The sequence below is a fragment of the Phaethon lepturus genome, unplaced genomic scaffold (assembly GCF_000687285.1).
Source record: "Phaethon lepturus isolate BGI_N335 unplaced genomic scaffold, ASM68728v1 scaffold1011, whole genome shotgun sequence".
NCBI lineage: Eukaryota > Metazoa > Chordata > Aves > Phaethontiformes > Phaethontidae > Phaethon > Phaethon lepturus.
In genome coordinates this window covers 29,990-54,578 of record NW_010519614.1, presented here as the reverse complement: position 1 = coordinate 54,578, position 24,589 = coordinate 29,990, and the positions used below count along the sequence as shown (strand labels likewise).

Genomic DNA, 24,589 nt, shown 5'->3' with positions numbered 1-24,589 from the left:
ATTATTGAAAGGGGCTTGGTGAGCACTTCTGCCAGCTTGGGGTAGATCCCACCTAGCCCCATAGACCTGTGTATATTTAAGTGGTGTAGCAGGTTGGTAACTGTTTGCCCTTGGATTATAGGGGCTTCATTCTTCTTCCCATCTCTGTCTTCCAGCTCAGGGCAATATGTACCATTCTTAAAAGTTGAAAATAAAGTTGAAAAAAATGAGAGAACATTGTATGGAAATTCAGGGAAGGAAGGGTGAGACCATTTTAAATGTAGCAGATTTTAATAAGAAAATACATATACTATTGCTTGAGTGTTTTGCAAAGCATTCACTTACCATACAAGCCCATTTTCATGGACAACTTCCCCAAATGGTATGGGAGATCCTCTGTAGTAGCAGGGGCATTCATTAGCAGGCACACATTTGCCACTCTCATCCATGTAGGTTCCATTTACGCAGGTGCAGCCATCAACTGGGACAAACTTAATATTGCATGTGACATCAGGCTCACTCAGAGACCGACAAGTGGGTTGACAGGAAGAGATGGTATAGCTGTAGCTTAGGGATTTGGGACATGAGGTGGTGTATTTTGCTAGAGAGAGGCAAATATAATAATATTTTTTTTAGTTCCAGATGGTAATTTCTGGTGGGGAAAAAAGAAACCATAGGCAGTAGAAATAACATGTAAACAATACTGTCCACCTCTGCCTGTGTTGCATCTTTCATGTAATTGTATTTCTGATATATACAGAGTTAGACCTGAAAAGCTACTGTACACATGGAATAAGTGATGTATGCAAAGAAGAAAATATTTTTTCAAATGAAATTTTGGAAAGGAACCCTCATTTGGTGCTGCCATTCATTGCCAAGACTTCTAAACCTTTTGAAGTATGAGACAAGATATCTCCCTGAATGTCTCCTGGTATTCTGAAAACACACCTACTGGATCAGTGAAACCTAGCACGCAGTTTCAGAGACCTTTCATTTGTAAGTGTTCTGGTTAGTATTACTAGTACTGTTATGCTAATATGCCACATTTTCTCTACAATAACTGATACATAAAGCTGCAATGAAGTTCAAAGTTGCACAGAAACAGGTGGTGGAACTTCCATAACAGCAGTCTCTTTCCTAAACAAGCTATATCTCTCATCTATTCATATTTGCTCTTGCTAGCAATGGATTGATTCTAAGAGAACAGCAGAGAATTATTGCCAGGAGTGCACTTAACAAAATCCTTTCCTCAACACTTCTGATATTTGTCTAGAAATCAGTATAAAATAGTCTCTGATCAGCAGTTTTTATTGATGTGTGTTCTTGGGATAGGGGATAGTTAAGAGTACTTACAACAGACGTCAGTCCTCCATCCATCCAGCTGGATTCCTTTTGCAGCACAAGCTCTCACATAGGAAGACAGGGCTGCACACAGACAGTCCTCACTATTTTCACAGTTACATGTGTCAAACATGCAGTTCTAAGAATGCAGAGAAAAATAAAGTCTCAGGACTGGTCAATTAAAAAAAAAATGAATGTTATCTTTCTGGTCTTATGCACTAGTCCTTCTTCAGATAAGCTCACTCATGGACAACACTAACATTAGCTTTCTCTCTTTCCAGTCTTTGTCTAAATTTCCTGGCAGGGGAGAATGAAGGTAACAGAAATTCAGTTGATGTCTGTAGTTGTTATTGGGAAATAGTGGTCTTAAAGTCTGTTATACGTTTAACAGATTCATGTTCCTCTGAACCATATTTACAAATATGATGCACAATGGCATACAAAGCTTTATTCGCAGTATGCAGTCTAGACATAATTTCACCAGTGTCCATACCTGGATGATACATAGTGAGAAGAAAGATTGGCAACCACTGAATGCAGAATGATGATGATTAGCTAATGGGCTTTCTGTGCCAAGTCATTATTAATGAGATACAAGGCTGATGAGACAACAACTCACGGATATTCAAACAAGCGTTCTACATGCCTTTAAATATGCTTCCTACTATATGTGTATATCCACCCAGGAGTAAATAGCTGCCTTTTCATTTGCAAGCAAGTCAGGAGCTTGAAATCAAGACTGACAATTGAAAGAAGGTAATGTTTCAACACAAACAGAAACACATGTTGAAAGAAGGAAGTGCTGCAGTACAGAAATGAAAATACAGGCATCGCGTAAAACAAGAGACATGTCTGGAACAGTCCTTTTCTGGTAGCTAGTTGTAATGATCCTATTTCTATTGTTTTTAAAGGGAAAATCAGTCTAACAAAGTACCATGTGGTAAACAGAGGGATTCACTGCATAGTGACAATCAGAAAAAGGTCCTTTGCTGTCAGTTAGTAGTCCACACCAATGCTGGGCATATTTCTCTGTGAAGAGAACAAACAATACAAACACACATTATTCTTTGCATTTCATTAGTCATAAAAACACACTGCCCTGGTCTATGAAGCGTAGTTCTGAAATTACATCAAACCTCTTCTTCTTCTGCCTTTTTTTCACTCTGCTTGTGTGCTATGGTTCCTAAAACCAGAGAAGAGGACATGCTGAAGGGGATGAATAAAAGATTTCCAAAGATATTCTGTCAATTCACTCCTCCGACACCAAGTTGTCAGCTGAAACATCCTCTCTGTTTTCAATGACCATACAGTTTCCTTCAGTTATGTTTCTATGACTCTTCCTTTACTTTGTTACTTATCCCTAATGCTTTCATTGTGAATATTTGTTCCTGATTCACATGTATATTTTTTACCAAGTATGTAAGTCTTTATTCTCTTATCTTTGCTTTCTGATGGATGTGTTTTCCTTAGGGATGACCAAAAAAAAAAAAAAAAAACCCTGGAAAAAATTCTAAGCAGCACTCACCATTATCAATGCTGAGTGCACAAGGGTTCTCAAAACTGCGCTGGATATTAGGGCATGAAGCCTGAGTTCTCCATGTATTAGCAAATGCTGTTGCTGTTCCTTCGATGATTCCACTTATGGCCTTGAAGTCATCAGTTTGGATATTATTGAAATTTCCACAGAGACCTGTTGAAAAGCAGTGAAAAGTTTATACTGCTCATACTAGTCAAAAGGCATCAAGCACGATGTTCTTGTGTTTCATTCACTTACCACAGGTCTGGTCTTTGAAAGTAGGATCCAGTCGCACAAACACTTGCATGAGGGGTATGATTTGGATTTCAAGGTGGACGCCAAAGTTTGTCTGCATGATGATGAAGAATGATGAAGGTCTGAACACAGTAACATTAGCTACAGGTGAAAAACAGAGTGAAAAATCACTTTCTGAATGAGGTTGAATGCTGGAAACAGTGCATCATTATATTATCCTTGAATTTCTATTGCACTTGTTGCAAATGCTGAGGTGAAATAAAGCCAATCCTTATGAAAATGATCAGAAATATAAATAAAAATTTACAGTTCAGAATTTACTTGTAGCTACCAAGTTGTTAACTTTATTTGCTGTCTCAACATTAAGCAGTTGGAGATTACTCCTTACAAGAGAAAAGAAGGAAAATAGTATGGCAGTAAGCATTAAAAAGAATACTTCTATTTCTGTTTCTAAGATTGTACAGCATACATTGGTGCCCTTGCTCTGATGGAGAGTGAAACTAAGCCAATCTGAAGGTCAGAGGTATCACATAGAATTATTAGTTATTGAGACAGAGAGCAAAAAATCAAATTTCTCTCTCAGGGGTGTGGTAAGTTAAAAAAAAAGTAGAAGAGGTAAACAGATGTCTTCTCTGTTCAACTTTGGGCAGTGAGAAGGAAGTAAACCTTACAGTGATCAAATCAGGAGACTGTAAATGCTGTTTGCTTCTGTTTGAACTCTTGCTTATGCTTGTACTGTCTCCCATTTCTCTATGACACCAAACTTCCCACTTCTACTTCAAAAGCACTTGTGTGACTCAGGAAATATCCCAAAGAGAACCGAGGTGTGAACATGCAGGTTCTGAACAACTCACAGTCCTTTATCTTCCATAGTTTAAGAAAACAAGCAGGTATGATGTTGAAGTTCTGAGCATATTGCTCACAGACTGTTATAGAAAAAAATACCTGCTGAGATGGGCAGCTGGGTGTAGATGGAGTTCACGAACACACCACCATCAGGTTTGACCTCGATGAGCTGACAAGGAAGAGGAACAAGAGGCAATTGTGTGAAGGATAACTATAGGCCAAAGGGTAATAATGGTGATAACTCCAGTGATACTAATTTAAAAGACATTAAACAGAAAGGGTATTTTTTTGTGATTTCACCTCTTCCCTCTTTCCACTTTGTACACTTTCCTAATTTTCCCTGCATAAAAGAATTATTTTTAAAGAGACTTTCTCAACTCCTTAGGGAATTACATCATCTCGATTTCTCTGAACACATCTTTGTGATTAATTACACCCCTTACTGTTGTACTTGTAGTTTCTAACCTAAAAGTTCATGTTTTTTCTGTCTAACTGGCTGAGTAAATAGCTTTTTTCTGCTTTGTGAGTACAATACTTTTGTTAATGAACTTCTACAAAACCAAATTTATAGCTGATCTGATTTTCATAACAGAATCAATTTCTTTTCACTTGATTAAAAATAACATGTACTTATCACATAGCTGACCATTTGAGAGAGAAATTCTGTTCCCTGACTGATTAAGGTCTAGCTTCATTGCTCCCCATATTTTTAATAGTTGTTTCCCATGTTTAGTTTTCATTCTTACAGTTTGTCCGTTATTCATGTTGAGGGTCACTGTCTTTAAGCATGTCTCAGTGTCTGTTAGGCCACATTTGCGTAGTTCTACTAGGATGGTGAATGTTTCGTCTTTACAGTGCTGAAAAAAAATGCCAACAGTTATTTCCTGAAAGGCTAATTACAAAAGCTTTCCCTGTAAAATTTTCTCTCAACTCTGAAAAAATATTTCTGTTTCTGGAGAAGATCCAGACTCTCCCAAATTCCAGGTCTTCTTTGGCCTCAGTTTTGCCTTTTATAATGATTAGGAACAACGAGAGTATTAGAATCTGGTTATCATTTTCATTGATGATATCCATATTTGGAGTTTTTATTCATGCCCACTTCTAATGTTTCATTCAATTATACTCACATTTCTGTAGCTGATATCAATGCGAGATAAAAAATTCAGATAAAACATTTTGCAGGAGAACAGTAACATACGCCTTTTTTTTTTTTTACTGAATTGTGCAGATGGGGGAAAAGGAAGGCAAAAAACAAACAGAAAAAGCCCCTAAGAGATCAAAACATTTCACTTGCACATTGCTGTAATTAAATAATTTTACAATTCACTTTTAATCTCTCAATTTCTTTTGACATTTTTAAAAATCTGTTTAAAAATGTCCAAAACCTAAATTAAATGTATCACTTCACTTGAACTTATTTTCTGTATTTGAACTTCCCAGAAATGAAATAAGAATAGTAGTCCTATAAATTCAAAATTTTTTTTCAGAACTGTTAGTGTAATTTTTCAGACTTGTACCATTTGGCCCAATACTATATAATAGTATTATATATATAGTGTACAGTAACATGGCAAAAATTATGCAAGTCAGTAAGAAAGCTGGATTAATCACACTGAAGAATGTAGACTAAGCAAGTTCTTAAAAAAGGCAATGTTCTTCAGCAATTACTACATCACAAAACTGGAAAGTTTCCTGTAAACACCATATATTGTTGCATGACATGCTAATAGTTAACCAATGATTGTAATTTGAATGGCAGCATATGTTCTAGTAAACATCTGGCTAAGTGTATATCAAAAGACGTTAAGTTTCAAAAGTGTTGATTGAGATCACCTTTTCTTTCTACAAATATATAAGGCTTTATGACTTAGTAATATCTGATTCCCACCTTAGAAAGGACGTAAGTGCAGTCTCCGTGGTGATCATAATGTTTTTTATCGTATGTGGAAATGTGTGAACCTCCCTCTACTGAACATGTTCCTGGGCATGACGTGTCTTGGCAACTCCACTGGCCTCCATTACAGGTACTGGAAGAGAGAGAGAATAAAGTTAGCTGAAATCAGTAACAGTGGTCCAGAGTAAAAGGAATTACAGTGACATTAGGTTCAGCTGTTTTGCTACTGTTTTCCCCTTTAAGCTGTAGTTTCACAAACAGCAAATCTAGGTTTAAGACTTTTCAAAACATCGTGAACATGTGTAAAAGGAATGACTCTGGTATGCATTCACCTCACTTATTGAATTTATTTCCTCCTTTGAAGAGGTGAAGTCTCCAGCAACAGGTATTGTATGAGTAATTACTTGTTTTTTGCAGCTAACATAAAGCACAATGATAAATTAAAATCTCTTCTGTTTTGTTATACAAATGTACCAGAAACTAACAGAAATGTAGCCCCACATCTACTCCTGATGCAGAGCATATCTGTTTTCTAAGGTGATGTGGTAGTGCACAGGTACAGGATTAATAATTGTGAAATCGAGGTTGTATTGTGTCATCCTTTGCTTTCTCCAGAGAAAATAAATATTTGCAAATGCATTAATGACTGCAACTTCATTCCTCTTAGAGAAGTCCAAATGTTTGAACAAAATAATTGAAGAGGAAGTGTTTTAATTGACTGGTGAGAAATCTAAACATTGTAAATCCTTGCTTTGATCACCTTGAGTTAGAGTTCAAAGCTAGTTAAGGCTGTTGCTAAATAAAACAAAGAATGTTCTTTAGGAATATCTTGGAACTATAGCGGTCAGTTAAATACACATATCAGCTACCAATGATGCAACTGCACATAATAAACCATTAAACTCATTAAATATGTGAGACAAAATAATAAGTTAGAAAAGGAACAAAGGTTACCAGGAATGGCACTGCTCTGAAAAAGAAGTTCCTGTAGTGTAGGTGTTGCCATTGTAAACACAGGAGCACTGCTGATGGGGAATGCAGCCAGAATTGTTGATATCATCAAATACAGTCCCTAGATTTAAAAAAAGACAAACCCTTGATCAATTAAAGAGGCATTAAGAACAATAGGACTAGGCCAATTTGCACAGTGAAGTATTCAGCCTTTGTATTCTTAAATTCCACTGCTTCGAAAGAGGGACTATTATAGCACAGGTGGTTTGTTGAGAGACTGGTCTTGTCCTGATCACTGTTCTGCTTTCCTGCTTTCTGAATATTGCACGTGTATTGGCAATTAATTCTGATATCTTTTGTCAGCTGAGGTGTGACAAATGCTTGTCACTTGCGGCTGTGAAAAATGCAAATATGGGAGGCTTAAACCCCATGGAACCTGCCCAAATCCTACAAGTAAGCTGCTGTTGTTCTTTGAGATCAGATATGTGAGTACATAAGAACTTGCCTGGGGGGCAGAAGCAGCCATCCATGCAGTGTTCTTCACAAAACTGAGATCGTTCAGGATTGGTGCATGTGTCAGCACAAGGGGAGCTGCACTCCTGGTACTGCATGTTGTAAGGACACTTCCTGGCTGAAATTTTAAAGAAGGAGACATGCTTTTTCAGTCAAAAGTATTTCTAGCTCATTATATATGAAAATATTTATGTTAATTTATGTTTTTCACCTACATGTAAACCCACAGTAAACTGCAGATCCACCACCAGCTCTCAAAATTTGCAAATTTAGTCACCTAGGTCAATATTTTACAGTTAAGATGTGCTTTCCATGGCTGTCTGGTGCTGAGCTGGCTCAATGACTGGATTTCTGGGCACAGCAAGGTAATGACCCCACAAAGTCAGCAAGGCTGTTATTGAAGGCACTCTTCTCATGAACACCTGTATTGCTCGTGAAATGTAAGACTCAATTTCCTAAAGCTTTAGTATAGTTGCATTTTTCAGATACCATTGGAAGGGCAAATAGTACCTCATGCAGCTTTGTTTTGGAGCAAATGTTGGTGACAGTGTCAGCAGCTACACCCCATAATCTACTATGGGTTTAATTCAGTGCAAATCTCTATGAAGATTACAGTGGTGCAAATTCCTCACTACCAAGCAAGAGGAGATAAATAAGTGCTTAATCAGCCAAACACCTATGAAGATCCAATCAGTTAATAATTGAGAATAAAAAATGTTGTAGCCACCATGAGAACTGGAGAGAAACAGGAATACAAGCAAGCAAGTACACTTTATTCTTTCTCCTTCTTTCTTCTTCTTTTTCTTTCTTTCTCCTTCTTTCTCCTTTATCTGCTTCCTTTACTGTCCCTGTTAATTAAGTAACACTTTGACTCTCAATTAGAGTATCCATGTAGATGTCTGATAGTATTTAATCCATTTGGCATTAAAATCCTGAGCTCTTGCTGAAGTCTTCATGCTGGAACTTGTACATCAGAACTCTCTGGAGAATACAATCTAGAATGGCCACTAATTTCTCACGCATCCTCAGCATCATTTGAGAGCTGCTTGTTTGTTAGTTACTGAGCATAAAGTAAGGCTATCTCCAATGATACTCACGGCACAATTTTGAGGTTCTCCAGTTCAGAGGATGCCCACCAGCATGAGCACACTGCCGGGAGTATTCACCAAAGGTGTCACAGATACATGAGGCATTTTTAGACTCTTCAGAGCGGCACAAGTCATCTTGGCAAGCCGTAATGTACTCCCTAACATCAACTAGGTCATTACACTCTGCAAATGCAGAGCTGGTCAATGTTTTCTGGCATATGTCATCCTTGGGAGAAAAAAAAAAATTAAACAACTTCCAGAAAATAGAGATGAGCAATTTTTTGGTATTGTTACTTTGTATAATAATTCTTTGATAGAATCTTATATCACTCATTAAGTTGCTGTCGCCTGAGGGCTTTTCCTGTTGACCCATCTGAAACTGTAGATGTGTACAGATAAATTTGAAAGAAAAAGAAAATAATAGTAAAAAGATCCTTACAAAATTATCAGTGCAATTATCTGGCAGGGTAGAAGTGGAGTCTTCACAATGTTCGGTTGGCCCATCCATTTTCTGTAGATTCCCAAACTGCAAGGCTGTCATTTTAATATCTGTGCAAAAGAAATTTAATAATGAAGGTTGTTTTTTTTGTTCAATGCAACTGTCTCTTATCTTTTTCTCCTCTCAAGGATTCTGCTCAAAACTGACCAAGGCAGCTAGTTCCCTTAAGTCCTTAAATTTGATCATCATCCCTTCCAAAGGAAGCACTACATCACTGTCTCCATTTACTTTGCATAGCACCGTGGAAAAAGTAAACATTAGAAAACAATTCTCAGCCTATTACACCTAGATACAAACTAAGATTTTTACCAGAAAAATAACAAGCTTTTTTCAGGTTATATTGAGCCTCTGCAGGGAAGAGAGAAAAGAATCTGAACAGGGATTTGGACAATGGTGACTGCTGTGAGACAAGATTTAGGAAAAAGCTCAGGCTGGGAATAGATAGAATGATGAAGATAAGATCTTATAAAGATTATGCAATCCAGCAGGCAAATGCGGATATACCAATTTTAAGACAGAACTGAAACAATAAATGTAGTGACTAGACAATATAATTGCCTTTTGTTTTATTAAATATATTTCTAAATTTATTTATGTTATTAGTGAAAATCTGTCTCATTTTTATGGGGTTAGATGATTAGGTAAATAAAACCATGGCATATAAGAAATATGTGATCAGTTGTTACCACCAGTACCATATTTCTACTTAAAGTATTAAATCACATTATCTGATCTCTGTACTACATATTTTTCAACAGAGATGGAATCATATCTTCTGGGTAAATCATTTAACAGGATAGGAAAAAGGAATGCTGATGATGTTAAAGGATACAAAAAAAGCATGTTGGAGCCTCCAAAACCCAATTTTTATTATTAAAAAAACTTACTGTTTGAATAGAACTCATTGTAAATTTGAAAGCCGTTGAAGTCCCCACAAAGTCCACAGGTCTGATTCGCATATTTCTCATTCAATTCCAACTAAAATGATGGACAATAAGTTGATAGAAGTTAGTATAATAATTCTAAAATATATTCAAGACCGATGAAAGCACCTGCACTTGCTGCCTCTAAGTATTTGTCATCAGATCTGTGTAATTTTATTTAGCAATCAAATTCAAACCTTGGGGACAGAATGAAGAGTTGGCTTGGATTTGATTTACAATGCAGAGTCCAAGCTATTGATGCTATTGATGTAGACTTAAGTTTCACTGTAACATCTATATTGCTTTCAGCCTCTTTCTCTCTATTCATTCTTCAGAAAGAAAATCAAATCCACAGCAAAAATGAAGTCCTAAGAGAATGAAATTCTGTTAGGAAATTGTATTTAGAGGGGTAAGTAGGCCCTGTAACAATGCCAATACGTTAATAATATAGTAAAAGTGATTTTTCATCCTATTTTAAGCAGACATGTGCTATCCAGTAGAAGTAAATCCATGTAATTTTAGGACTACCTGGATGCAAACTTATCTTTATTAAGAAAGAATTGTTCAATAGCATGAGATGGGAAGGCAATAATAACGCCCTAAACAAATAGGGACCGGCCTATTCAAAGGTTAGCTCTGGCCTCTGAAGGTGTAGACAGGTCCAGGAGCAGTTCTTACCAGTATACTGTCATCTTCATTCCACATTAACAGAATACCCATTTTGCTGGTAACTTTCACGTAAATGCTGCTTTTCTCTATCATAATTCCAGATTGGCTGTACGGCAGTTGAACCCTGAGAAAAAGCAGAAAGAATGCTAGGTATTTTCTGATTCAGATATTTGATGAAGAGGAAAAAAATGGCTTATGGTACCCAGCATCTGCAGGAAATCTAAAACAATGCAGTTGTGTGGAAATAAAAGCGATTAAAAAAAAAAGATGGTCCAACGTCATCAAATATGGATCTGAATTTGGATCCAATGTCTCAGGATTTTTCATTCAAGTTTTATTTTTGAGGTAATCTTTAAGGGAAGGATTGATCTACTGTGAAAGGAATTAATAGCAACTTATTCATTATTTATGTTGGTAAAATTGTCAGATTTATTGAAGAACTCAGAATTTTTCCCCCCAAATACACAAAAGTACTTGACAAGTTTGAAAAAAAGGTCTGTGCTTACCAAACAAGTGTTATGAATAAATGTACCTGTTGCTGTTGATCATCACAACATCCTTTGTCAGCTCAACAGCTACACCTTCAAGTTTCATGGTGATACGGTTGATTGTTGGAGCATTTTCTACCACTATGCGCCTAATCTGGATGTTGAAGTCCTCATAGGGAGCATTGCAATGAGATGCAAAAACATAATTGCAGAGCCCAGGGAAGGTGAATATGTCTCCATCAAAGGTCTTGAAGTGGAAGTTGCCCCATGTGCTGCACACACGGCCATTGTGAGCAGGATTTGAAGCTGTGAATTAAAACTAGCTGTAAAAAAATGACTTAAAATTCCCAGCTTTAACACGGTGAAAATCAGCTTGTCCAAGGCTTCATTTTGTCATTGAATAATTTCTGCCTGCCTACCTTCATTTGTTATTTTCCATCCATCTATCCATTATAAAACTGTGTATTCATTCTTCAGTCATATCTGTTACTCATCCTATATAACCCTATAAATGGTTGTAATGTTCAGCTAGAGCTTTATTAGTTGTCCACATTTCAACATTATATTTCTTAATCACCCTCTTTCTCTCTTAATAATTCACAACTTCCTTTACCAGTGCCTTTCCCCATTTGTATTAGATTCCTCTGTCTACATTCCCTAAAACTGAAAACTTACTGAATACATTTAATTTCCTTTACTTACGTGTTATTACTGGATTTGTCAGCATTGGCTGGATGATGTTCACCTTAGATGAAACTGTAGCAGAATCTATAAAACAGTAAGAAAGAAAACAAAAACTAGTATAACAATACCAAAATTTGCACCCAGTATTGATGTAGAAAGGACTAGAAAGTTAATATACAAGATCCAATGAAGCACTGTTAAACTTGTTTTATTTTACACAGGCTATGTATCAGGTTGAAAGTGTGTACTAAAATTCAAAATCAGGATAGTTAGATCATAAGAAATTGCTTTCAACTCTGATAATCTGCATTTTCTACCTTTTAATTTTGACCCTTTTATGAAAGCCCTTTTATGAAAGTCTGTGTTGTGTTAGGAGAGGCAGAAATTTACAGCTCTGCATATTGGAATGCTTCAGACACACTGAAAAATACAAAGGGTTAAGCTGTACTAAATTAGCCTGTTAATGCTACAAAAGCATAGTTGCCTTCTCATTACACCTCCTCTTTCTAAGGAGGGAATAAAAACTTTAATTATCCCCTTTACTGCCTGTTTAATATTTTTCTATTAAGGGGCTGAAAATCCTTAGAAATAATCACGAATTGGTTGTACAAGATGATCACAAATCATTGCATGGTAAAAATCAATGAAGTTGGGTTGCCATCTTGATTTCCCAACATCAGCTGCTGACTTTCAGTTTGCCAAAGTGGTCTCATTTCCTTGTTTATAAGGAACCAAACATCCTGCACGTACATTCCACTTTGATTTTATATATGCATTCATGCACATATGCATACAACATTTACAAATTATTATTATACAAATATAACCATACTGTATGTGTTTAGTAATTGGTATCTAATAAAGATATTACTATTCTTATATAGAGAGACATTTGTTAATACACATTTGTCTTTATTTGACATTCCTGGCAACATACTAAGGAGTTTTTTTAGGCATTTTTATTATTTAGTAGAGTTGTAACAAATAAATACAGATACACAGTATAAATGAACATACTGTTTTGTTTCTGCTGAACGTCCTCAGTGTATTTGCTTCCTGTTTCCTGTTGGATTTCAATGGATTTCTGGCCTCCTGTGAAGAAATTGTAAAAAGCATGTTAAGTACAATATCCTGTATCTGAACTTTTAAAGCAAAGTATTTTGATAGGATCAAAGGACACAGATGCATCGCTGTAAGACAAAGGGGAGTGTCCTTTATCACATCAGAAAAAATTAAACAGGACCCACAAAAAGGTAAAATGTAATTATAGAAAGAGATGTTCTGTTACAAATACACAGTCTGAAATCCAGATAACATTTCATGTATATCTGTTTTCTTTGTTTCCCTTAAAACTCACTACAAGGGATTCTAATGACTGGGTCACAGCCCTTATTTCACTGCTGCACTACATCTCACTAATATGTGAAAAAATTACAGGAAGAATTTACAAAATGTAAGAGAGTCGTTTATTAAAATTGCTGTGTAGTAGCTAGATAATAATAAGAAAAGACACAGAACTGGTTAAAACTGGTCTTGATCCAGTAATGGCTGCAGATCTTTATATGCCAGTTTCTGTAGTGCCTAAGCATAGGGCCTTTCCATCTGGAGTAAATCTAAAACCTCAATCCGGGATCTAGGTTTACCTTACAGCCAGATGTAAGAAGGTACCTCTGAGTGATAATACAAGGACCCATAGTAACCCAGGATACAAGGACCTGAGTAGTAACCCAGGAGAAGTAACCCAAAGAACCAGGTTTCCTGTTCTACCCCTCTTCTCACTCCGAGATGGTTCAAACTCACATCTTCTCTGCAGAAAACCTTAAACATCGCACTGTAAGTCTATTTGACCCAGGGTTCTTGCTACCCCACCTGAAGGTGAGACACGGTGCTGAAAACAGTGGGATAGTGAATAAGGAGGAAAAAATAGACCACTATCATATAACCACATGATTAGGGCACTCAGCTACATCAAAACCATCCTATTTTTGTGCCTTGCTTCAAGGATTATTTTTGTACCTCCAGTTAAATGGTTACTGGATCAACTACATGAACTGTCTTCCAGATGACTTCTCCTTCTCTCTATCATGACTCCATGTTTTTAATTCCTTTCAATGCATGGCCCAGCAATACCATACCAAAGCAGGTATTAGCAAAGACTTTTGAGAGATGACAAATATTGACCTGAGCATTTTAATGCCTAGAAAAAGATTGACCGTAAGTTCCTAGGTTGGTGCTCTGAGCAAAATATGGCAGGCATGTCCTGTAAAAGAAAAATTACCACAACTTTATTTTGTGAAGCACTGAATCCTGTCAGCATGTGATATCCGTGCTTAGAACATGTTGACTAACATATACCTATAACCTGCCAAGTCTAAATCCTCAAAGGATTTAGGTGATGAAATTACTAATATCTGAATCCTCATCAGGATTATGGGAATGAGTACACTAGGTGTCTAGAGAATTTCTCGGTCAACGAGGAACCTCCTATGTAATTTAGTCCTAAGTTAAGCCCCCTTTTTCTTTATACAACAGGTGGGAAGAGTTCACTGACTCAGAACTGGATGTGTAACACTCATCTCACTGAACAGGGAGCCACACTGGTGGAAGAGGGGGAAATGCTGAAGTGTGCCATAAACCCCAGTTCCCTTTGGTGCTTACATTCCTTGCTGAGCATTTCCTCCACTTAAGAACTTCAGGCCAGATAGCTTGATGAAAGCTGGACAACTGCTTTGGCCTTAAAAATAACTGGATCAGGAGCATCTTTATTTTTAAATTATTTTTCTAATGTAACTCCTGGCTGTGCCCACCATGTAAGCAGATTGAGTACTTGATCCCAGAGCTGAAGGATGCCTGTCTGAATGGATTCAAGCTCCCACTCCCAAATAGGTCCTCAAGAGACTGCTGGCTTTGGAGGAGGGGATTCTGGGCAGCCCCACCATATCTAGAAGTTGCTGCAGTGTCTGCAGTTTCTTTCAGACCTAAGCTTTTAATTCTTTTTTCATCTAACTTTATGTGTGACCACTAGTGATGTACAAAGAAGTAACTGAGGACAGATTTTAACCATTTTCCATTTCCTGTTAGTCTTTCAGTATCACAGATAATATCATTATTGCATTCTTATCATTATAATTGATACTGATCAGGTGAGAAAAAATGATGCTGATTAGGTGAGACAAATGTCTCTGTATGTCTTAATAGGCCAGACTTTGCTCTCACTCAACACATTTAGAGGAATCTCAGTAGGCATAGAATCATAGAATGTTTGTTTATTCTAGCATGAGAACCTGTGTAACAGAGCAAAATAGTATATATGTGTATTTTGGTCTGTTAATTTTTCTCGGGGAAAGAGCAGGGGCTTTTGTTTACTTAGCTAATACATCATTCCAAAGGAAATTCTAGCTGCCTTGGTTTATTTAGCAATCGCACAATGCCATGTTGTTGACCATTATAAAAATAAATGTCCCTCAGTTCTAAGAATAGTTAAGATACTTTACTATTTGATAATTTGGCAACTGACCTAAATATTAAGAATGTTTCTGGATGCACCCCGCTAGGTGTGCATCTTATCTATATAGAAGTCAGTATTTGACCCAAAATATAAAGTCAGGTATAGAATGGTTGTGGAGATGGCATGGGATTGTGCCAATATTCTTTAGTCACTCAGGACATCTGAAAATATTTTCCACAGAGTGTGATTTAAATAAAGAAGAGTTTGCTGGACACTGTCTAACCAATATTCATTTTTCAAAACAATTTATCAGATTAACATTGCACAGTGCAAATAACTTTCTTGTTCAATAGATGGCTGACGATGCTTTTCACTGACATTGCATAACTCTAAATGTAAGCTTTTACTCTAAGTGACTGTTGTATTTTGTGCTTAAATCAACTTGCAGTATTTTAGTGTTTCTTTCACAAACTGTAAAGTAGTCTAAAATTACATTTGTTCTTGTCAATATTTTGAAAATTTTATGCAAGGTAAATTCACATAGGCAATCTGAAGAGTTAAAAATTCTAGCTGACAGGACAGTAATTACTGTACATGAATGGGATTGACTTAGCAATGTCATGACTTGTAGTCATGCAAGTAATTTTAATTTGAGTGGTCCCATTGACTTAATAGGGCTACTCAGAGTAATAAAAACTGCCAAGATCAGCCCTGATGTATATAATATTTACAGGAAAAAACCCCCAGTATACAAAATGATGGATTGCATGTGTCAGATAAATCCACCATTCCTTCTCACACTCTCCTGCTCACACTCACTGTCAGTAATTTATATAAATATTTTGCATAGCGCATTATCAATGCACAATCAGTTACTGAAAATCATTGTCACATGAATATTCCCTTCTAGTCTCTTTTGCAAAAGAAGTTGCAAAAAATCTTGAGGAATCTGGTATTAGGTCCCGGTAGGTGACAAAATACTGGAAAAGATTGACCAGTGGTCTGATCTAGCAACTGGAAAATGTAGTGTTTTATATTTCATAAAAAACATAACATTTATAATCAATCCTAATGCAAAATACAACAGGGACAAAATGTTTTTGTAAGGCATAAGCAATACTGAAAACCTGACATTTTAAGACATGAATAATGGTTCTGTTTGATTTATCTTCAAGGCTAACATTCAAATATAGTTATTATGTAGGAGTTTGAGGCAATATTAAATTAAATCAGTCCAGTTAATAGACAGACATTAAATATTTAATGAAAATCGAAAAAAAAATAAAGAAATCTTTTTTAAACACAACCATCAGTTAAGTGAAACAAAATTAATATAGTTGTTTAAAACATATTATAGATCTAAAGAGTATTTTTTCTTTTCCCAATTAAAAAAGAGAACTTCTTACCTATCTGATGGATACAGCAAATTGCTAACAGGAAAGCCCATTCTGGTACCCATACCCCCCTGCCAAACCCCATCTTGAGCGGAGTCTGGCACAGGATGTTGGGTCTAAAGTCGGTTAGGAGGACTAGTTCACCTGTGCTCTGAAAGTCTTATATAGTAAGTGGCTTTGGCTTCAGTCCCAGATTGATTCAGAGAGTCTAGAAAGGTGGGGTTTGGGGGATTTTAGCAAATGAACAGGTAAACAGAGGATGCTCTTCCTTCCTCAGAAACTGGCCAATGGTATTTGCATTTTGGGAGGAGTATATTCATACACGTACGTATATGTTGTTAAGGTTCAGTCTAAGAAAGAAATGTAACCTGATTGCAAATAAAACACAACTCCTCCTCCACAAATAACAGGTCCTGGAACAAATTTGATTTGGGGTTTCTTTGCAGTTATGCAGATGACATGCAAGTAACTGTTCTAAATTTTTCAGTACCGTAACTGATACTAGGCAGCTCTTTGGTAAAAAACCCCGCTGATTTCTGAAGTCTGAGGGAGTGTGGAGTATTTCATATGTGGGGACTCAGCATTAGGAAGTCCCTCCATGCCTCTTGCGGCAGCTAATCTTCTTGTAAAACGAACAGATTAATAAACTTGAAGGGTCCTGCACTACCACACAGTCACACTGAGTATACGCCATGGAAAACCTTCTGTCTGGCACTGACAAGCACTAGGCAGCTACCTGAGGAACGTTAAGCCAGGTTCACCTAGACTGTATCCTACATTTGGTGGGCTTAAACCTTGAAATCTGCTTCTGAATTCTGCGCATAATTTGATTTTGTCTTCTCGTAGAAAATATCAGGAGTAATTTCAGACAGTCAGACAGCCTTACACCAACTTTGTAGGAGAAAAAAAAGTTAGATTGGTTATGGCCTGTGACCACGATCACATAATTTCAGTAGCATTCCTGTGTAATTCTGTTCACATCCATGGAGTTATGAGGGCTACAAATTAGAGAAACAGGCAATGAATCAGGCCTATAAGGCTTGCCAGCAAATGTTTAACATACATACTTTTTTATCTGAACACTGGCTTTTTGCAGTTCTACTGGATTATAATTTCAAAAGCACTAATTAATGTACACTTCAATAAACACAGACAGTATTGCTACTTCATGTCACTTTATCCTCCTTTTTTAGCTTGGCATCAGAGATAGGTAGGATGAGTTTCTCTGGGCAGATTTCTGTCTCTTTCCAAGCTCAACAGACCTTACTTTAATATGGTAAAAGATGGACAAAAATGTTCAAAGCTAGTGAAATAATTATTTTAAAACTGCTAGGTTTGGCAAAAACGATGCACAGTCCAGCACTTGTTATACACATAAGACTTACCCTCAGTTCATCTTCATCTTCAGCCTCCTGCCAGTTTACAAGAATGAAGGTACCCAATGGATCCACAAATCTTCATCATAAGAAAGGGAATGAGAGCTGCTGCTCAGTGGGGGGCTTAGGAAAAAGCACATGGGAGATATAATTGGGGAGGGGGAGCCACAGGAGGAGCAAAAAAAGAATTATGTGTACTAGGATGTGTAGAGATGCAGAAAGGACTTTCCTTCTGTAAAAGGGGACAGTATTATCTTTTGCATGTCTAGTAAGATTCAGTTCAGCAGTCTCTTCTGATTGTCATTGCTGCTGAAGTGGGGGAAGGAAACAAAGTTGGGAAGGTGTCCTAATTATGAAATGTGATCACAGCTGGATGCCTAATTCTCTTGGTTTCTTATCAAAATCCTATCCCACCATTATAAATTTAAAAATATTTCCGTAAAAGAATAGGAGAGTACTATACAATATTCCATTCAGGTGTTACTGAACTGAATTGTGTAATTTTTTTCCAATTTATTTCAGTTCAGCCATTATTTCCACCTTTGTTTAGCACTAAATATATTAGATCCTCACTCATTTAGTATTATAAAATAATGAAGTGTTATCTGGATTTGATTTTTGGATTGAAATCAGTGGTAGCTTACTATGGCAAGGTTGGGGTACTTAAGTCATGCTATAGCATGAAACATGTTCCCTGTCAATATATACAGGATGTTTAATGAAGTTACATCTTCATGATCAGTAGTAAGCTGTTTACACAGCCTAGATCTAGATCTTCATGCTTCAGCAGACCAGGAGAAAAGAAAAGACTGGATTTCCTGCCCATAGAGCATTGTTCTATTCTGTGCCAGTAATCGTAATGAATATAAATTCATCTGTACATAGAGAAGTCAAATGATATCTTGTTTACGTGACCAGTTAGCTGTGCTAAATAAATATACACTAGTCCCACTTAAGTACTTAAACAAGCCACCCAAAAAACTAGACTTTCAGCAGCTAATGTGCATACACCTTTAGCAATAGGCTACATGTGAAGATAAGAAGTAGAGCTTGCTTCTCATCTTAGTTACACCCACTTCTGCATGAGGAGAATAAGAAAATACCAGAATCTTCTTGTGTTACTTTAAAACATTTGGAGAGAGTTTCTTGTTTCCCATTGGGTATACTAAAGCAAGGGACTACTGATAAAGGGAGGAGTTTTCTGAGGGGCAATTAGTGTTTTTGATACTTATCTGGTGAAGTTGAAAAGGGTGTCTGCACCTAGGATGACTAGGTGTGTCGTGGGATCCAGGCTGCTTTTTCCTCTGCCCTGTCCCTTTTACTGAAGTAGTTGCTAAGCAGAGTGCTAATATCAAATGCTTCTTTCTTCTTCTAAGACAGTTTCTAGTTTTCAGTCATTATAATTCTTTGTGACTAGAACAATGCATGTCAAGTTTGAATATGCTACTTCACTAAACGTTTGTCAGTGTATTTGTCAGTATTATATAACTGTTGTGAAGGTTGTCCCGGTTGTATATGAAGGTGTTCTTCGAAAGATGTTTCTCAGATATTTTCTCAAAACTTTACATATTCTGGAGTTGTTATGATTGCTACTGCTCAGACTGAAATTTTTGTCTTCAGGTAGTAGTGATATTCAAATGATGTTCCAGTGTTCAGCTTATCCAACCATACACTCTCTTTCTCTTCCTCCCTCTCCACCACAAGGAGTGGGTGAAATGGGTAATAAGAAAACACGTACAGAAGAAATTCAGCTCACTCTTTTAGGTGGCTTATGAAATTTTTAAAATTATCAGGCTATGAGATTTTACTGATTGCTGGAGGAATCATATCTGTAGATGAGAGCACCACAACACCCAGAATGGTTTAAGTAAACATGTTCATTGGTCACGTGGGTGGTTGCACCAAGTGGGTCTTGTAGATGAAAAAAAGAGTAGTTGGAGGACTTCTGAGTTTCACAGATGGTACAGTGAAAAAAGCCTACCTATGTAGGTAGGGACGAGCAAGCTCTCCTCTTCAGTTGTATGAGAGGAAAGATATCCCAGAAGCAAGTTTTGAGGTATTTTAATAACAGAAACTTAGACAGCTGTCTTCATTGTTAAGGTACACCAGGAATCCACTAAGGTACCACAGTTTCGGTATTGCCCAGCACTAAAACAAAACCCTTTTGTTTGCAGGAGGGAGTGTTCAGGGGGGTGTTGAAAGCATTTTTATTTCTTTCTTGCATTTTTTGTCTGTTTTTCTCAGTTTTAATGCTGTGGGAAACCCAGAAGCTTATCTTGACATCTTAGTGTCAAATAACATGGAAATTAATTTAGGATAGATCTGTAGAATTGGTATGGACCAGCTCTTTTTATAGGAAGTTATTGGAAATTAACTACAACAGCCAAGGATCTGTCTGACAAATATTGTTCTGACACTTCGATCTTATATAAAAAATCTATACTAATGGATTAGTCACTAAAAGTACCTCTTGTAACAGTAAATCAAATATATATGTTACTTAACCCATAATTCTGACAATGGATATAAACTCTCCAATTTTACCTTTTCTTCTTGGTTTCTTGCATAGAAGTAGGGACAAAATTTGAGACATTGATTATACCAATTCAATGTGAAATTTCAAATGCCAGATAAATTGTGGATATCATATATATTATAAATATTACAATTGCAACCTGAAAGTATATCAAATAATATGAAGGTGGCAAAAGCAAACATTCAGAAGTTACGAAGTGGTGGTATTAAGGCTATTGATGAAACCAGAATTCATTTACCTTCTGTGTTCAAATTACAACTCCATTAGTATTCATGACCTCTACCTCCTTAGAAGCATGATAAACCAGAGATAATTGGGACTCGGGTAAAGCTGCATTGTGCCTCACATCTGTGAAGTCGTTGCTTGCCATATGAACTGGGAAAATGTATGGTTGGATTGGTCAGAGAAGAGAATATTTATTGTGCTGTAGAAAGTAATGACAGTCTGCAACTAACATAAACCAAATTGGCATTACCTGAAGCAGAGGATCCGGTACACCCTTCCCACCCAGCTCTATAGAGGTTTAGTTGCTCTCCTTGGCTTGTCCTGTTCATGCTTTTCTCACCTTTCTCTGATAGGTTCAACTGTTCTTTCCTTCCATCAGTCTGCAGGTGACTCACAAGGGTTTCGCTTTCCAGCCCTACCCAGGGATTCATTCTCACTCTCCACCCTTTTTTCAATGGCCTGTTAACTTCCCCCTAATAAATATGTGCACTGCCACTGGGGGAGAAAATGGTGGACACGCTCTGGCCATAGGCTCCTTTCCCTGGTTCTTGGAATAGATGAGGCAGTCTGTTTCCTGTTTAGTGTAACATCACACCACTGGAGAAATCTCAGAGAGGTTTCTCTGTGGAAAACAAAGCTGCACACAGCCTCACAGTGAAAAGCATATGGAGAGAGTGTTAAGCTCCTACAGTGAATGGCAGATGAGGTCTGTTGCATATGGTTGTTACTGCTTTTTAGTTTCTTCCAGCAACTTTAGAACTGGTTAAGCAAGGTATTGTGGAATGTGCAAGAAAACTCTGGCTGTGGAGATTAGATCGTCTAAATTGAAAAAAAGTGAGAGCTAAGAGTAGCGAAGGTTAGAAGAAATGAAGTAACTTGCCTCATTTGCCAGTGACATTAGTCATAGTTCCTTAACTACAGAGTGACACCTTAAGTGCACAGTCGTGCTGTCTTCCCTTTTCTTGATTCTGTTTTAAAGGATTTGGAAGAGGAGCCTGTAACTGGTATCTTGAACTGTTGGCAGGCAAGGAAAACCAGAGCTGTTGCTCTGGTCACCTTAACTAAGGGGAATGAAAGATGCAAGAAAAACAAATGAAACTCTTGTCTAATACCTTGTCAGCAATAGCTTCTGTGCATTTCAAACTGAGTTAATGAAATGTGGTCATTCATGTTGTGGTTTTCAAATGTAATAGCTCTTCTTAAGCGCACAGCTTGCTTAACTTCTATGTGGTCGGTATATAACCCAGGTGAGTGCAGCACCTCCTTTCTCATTGTGATTCTTGCTCCTGGGCTTTAACTATGTGAGTATTCAGCTGTACTGGCTGAGTAATTTTTTTATCTAATTGTCATATTTTAAAGGTATCTGGAAAAACTCTTAACAGCTTTGCTGCCAGAAAGCTGCCATGCCTTGTCTTATCTCAGTATTTTTGACTGTTAGGTGCTATTTTTTTTAAGTTGGGAAAATGTACATATGTATGTGACAAATAATTTTTACCAGGTTTAAAGTCCTTAGATTCATCGTGCATTTAATTCATTTGAAAGCATAACTGTGAATCTTTTCTTCATTTCATAAATTGCTTATTCTGTGGGATACTAATAACATTCATGAGCCTAATCTAACCTTTTGAATTATTAGTGGGAGACTTAGATATATTTCCTTTTTTTCTTTGTTTTTCCTCTCTACAAGCTTGGCATAATTATTCTTCCTGCCCCAGTAATTGCATATAGCCTCTCATTTTAATGGCTCTTTTTTCCCAAAGCACTCTCAAATTTTCATTTGCATTTCTTTGCCTACTTCAGAATCTGCTGTTGAATACATTTTGGTATATTTTTCCTTGTATTGGGAGGCTTTCTTAGTGACACTTGATGAGTCATTTCTGCATCTCTTCAATGAAAAACTCTTCAGATTTGAGTATGCTCATTAGTGCTGCACATACCAATGCTTGACAGGCTAAGTTTATGCCCATATCAGTAGGTAACTTTAAGTTCAGTCTGAAGACTCTATGTGGGGACCAGGCTCAAAGTTTAACTCCTGTCTGCAGTGCTGACTGCGTTTAGAGACTCAGCTGAAGTTCTGCCTAAGGAGTCAAGTTTATCATCCCTTATTTCCTTGTCTGCACTACTCTTCAGATTAACAGAAGTTACCTGGCATCTATCCTCAGCAGACAAACAACAATGCAACAATTCAGTTTTCAGTTAATGGCTTTTCTGCTCCCTCTTGCCCTCTCTATCACCAATAGAGACCGTGAGACAAATCTACAAGTTGAGAAAAGTCTTACACAGACTAACTCCTGGAGTAGCCCAATTTGCAAATAGAACCTCAACGTAGATAGTTTTGTTGTGGGCTATCAAGTGTGCAGCAGAGTCCATCTGTTTTGGGATGGTTCATGTTAATGGTCAAGTGCAGATGACCACAGCAGTTCCTCCTGCTGCTCTCTTCTGACATTCTGTTCTACCCAATTAGTTAAGATGCAGTTCCCAAGAAGTTCAAACCCAGAGCTGCTGCTATCTCCTTTTTCCCTGCACTGGCTACACATGTCCACTCCCTCCCTTGCTCCAGCCTTGGAACTCTTATGAACCCCACAGTGAATGACTCAACTCTAAAATTTGATCACCCTTTTGTGCAAGATTATTCATCATAAATTTAATTATTTTCTAAAGTTTTGACAATTACAGGAATCAATCATTTTTTGTGGTTTATGATCTATTGTTTCTCCAGATTGTTGGGTACATGAACTGAAAACACGCCTTTTGTAGATAACATATTTGCGGCTTGAAATTTTTTGGAGGGAGCTTCTAGGATGCCATACAATCCCTCCTTGTCTTCTTGTATTACATCTAGATGCTGCAGGACCACCTGTAAGGCTTTTCCCCTTCCTACTAATTCTGTTTATGTCTTTCTTTTCCTTAATCATTCCTATTTCAATTTCAGAGCTCTTCTTTAATGTTTAAAAATCACCATGAGATTGTTAAATGCACTTCTGGCTGCTCAGGGACAGGGAATCAGTGTTCTGGTTTAATTCCTTATTCTATATGTAGTCATCTTTCATCAAATGCTCCCTAGAAGTAGGATTTTCTGAACGCCTAGGCATTGTCCTGTACATAAGACATCACAAGAGCTGCCATATCCATGGAGGAGAGGGGCTGTGAGCCATGTAGCTGTGGCTATATTACCCTGTTACAATTATCTGTCAAAACAGTAGTAAGGATTAAACATTCAAAACACACTCCAGCCTGGTGGTGAGTACAGCATTTGCTCTCTTGAGTATGTTCTGCAGCCAGAAACCAGAATATGAGAGGCAAAAAATGGTTGTGAATTTGGTGTTATTTCTCTTGCCCCAGTCTAATCAGACAAAGAAGCTAGGCAGGAATAGTGGTAAGCAAGCTTCTGCTTTCCTCTGACTGCAGCATCATCCTTTATTTTAAGACCAAGCAAGAATTATGGGACAGCAAAGTGCTGCTTGCCACTGCTGGTGTATGTAAAGCAGTTGAACTGAGTTTCAAACCACTTGCAACTCATTCAAAGCACTTAGAAGACAAAAACTGGGTATTTCTGCTTATGTCTGTGTACGAACGTGAATAGGACACAATTCATAGTAAGAATCTTGGTGTATATTGCAAGAAATCTTATTACAAAAAATATCAAAATAAGTTGCCTCTAATTCAGAAACAAAGTAGCGGTGTGATCATTAGCAGGAATCTAGCGGGGCCATGGTCTCTTCAGAAATGGCTATGGTAGTCTGCTGAGAGCCATGAGTCCTTAGATTTATTTTCAACTTCATGATTTCCTTGCAGAATGACAATGTGCAAAATACTCTGTGTGTCTGATTTCCCATCTATCTTTTGCCTGGCTAAAACAATTTTATTATAAACATCTCAAGAAAGAACTAACAATTTCTATGTTTACGTACTAGTATGATAGGAACTTGATACTGTTTGCTACTGGAGTAAAACAACCTAATTA

At 37.2% G+C, this 24,589-nt stretch overlaps 1 protein-coding gene across 1 annotated transcript in view; it reads right to left on the bottom strand.

Annotated features, from left to right (window-relative positions):
- The window catches only part of LOC104628484 (mucin-5AC-like), a gene marked incomplete at both ends in the record, with an annotated part of 66,879 nt that overhangs the window by 12,641 nt on the left and 29,649 nt on the right, over nucleotides 1–24,589 (bottom strand). Inside the window, 17 exons of the mRNA XM_010297092.1 lie at nucleotides 325–580; nucleotides 1,333–1,459; nucleotides 2,255–2,349; nucleotides 2,846–3,010; nucleotides 3,095–3,232; nucleotides 4,037–4,106; nucleotides 4,684–4,794; nucleotides 5,826–5,964; nucleotides 6,786–6,903; nucleotides 7,288–7,413; nucleotides 8,393–8,609; nucleotides 8,823–8,932; nucleotides 9,770–9,860; nucleotides 10,484–10,598; nucleotides 11,007–11,268; nucleotides 11,665–11,730; nucleotides 12,664–12,738. Coding sequence (XP_010295394.1) covers nucleotides 325–580; nucleotides 1,333–1,459; nucleotides 2,255–2,349; nucleotides 2,846–3,010; nucleotides 3,095–3,232; nucleotides 4,037–4,106; nucleotides 4,684–4,794; nucleotides 5,826–5,964; nucleotides 6,786–6,903; nucleotides 7,288–7,413; nucleotides 8,393–8,609; nucleotides 8,823–8,932; nucleotides 9,770–9,860; nucleotides 10,484–10,598; nucleotides 11,007–11,268; nucleotides 11,665–11,730; nucleotides 12,664–12,738 — 2,281 coding nt within the window. The remainder of the gene's footprint in view (nucleotides 1–324; nucleotides 581–1,332; nucleotides 1,460–2,254; nucleotides 2,350–2,845; nucleotides 3,011–3,094; nucleotides 3,233–4,036; nucleotides 4,107–4,683; nucleotides 4,795–5,825; nucleotides 5,965–6,785; nucleotides 6,904–7,287; nucleotides 7,414–8,392; nucleotides 8,610–8,822; nucleotides 8,933–9,769; nucleotides 9,861–10,483; nucleotides 10,599–11,006; nucleotides 11,269–11,664; nucleotides 11,731–12,663; nucleotides 12,739–24,589) is intronic.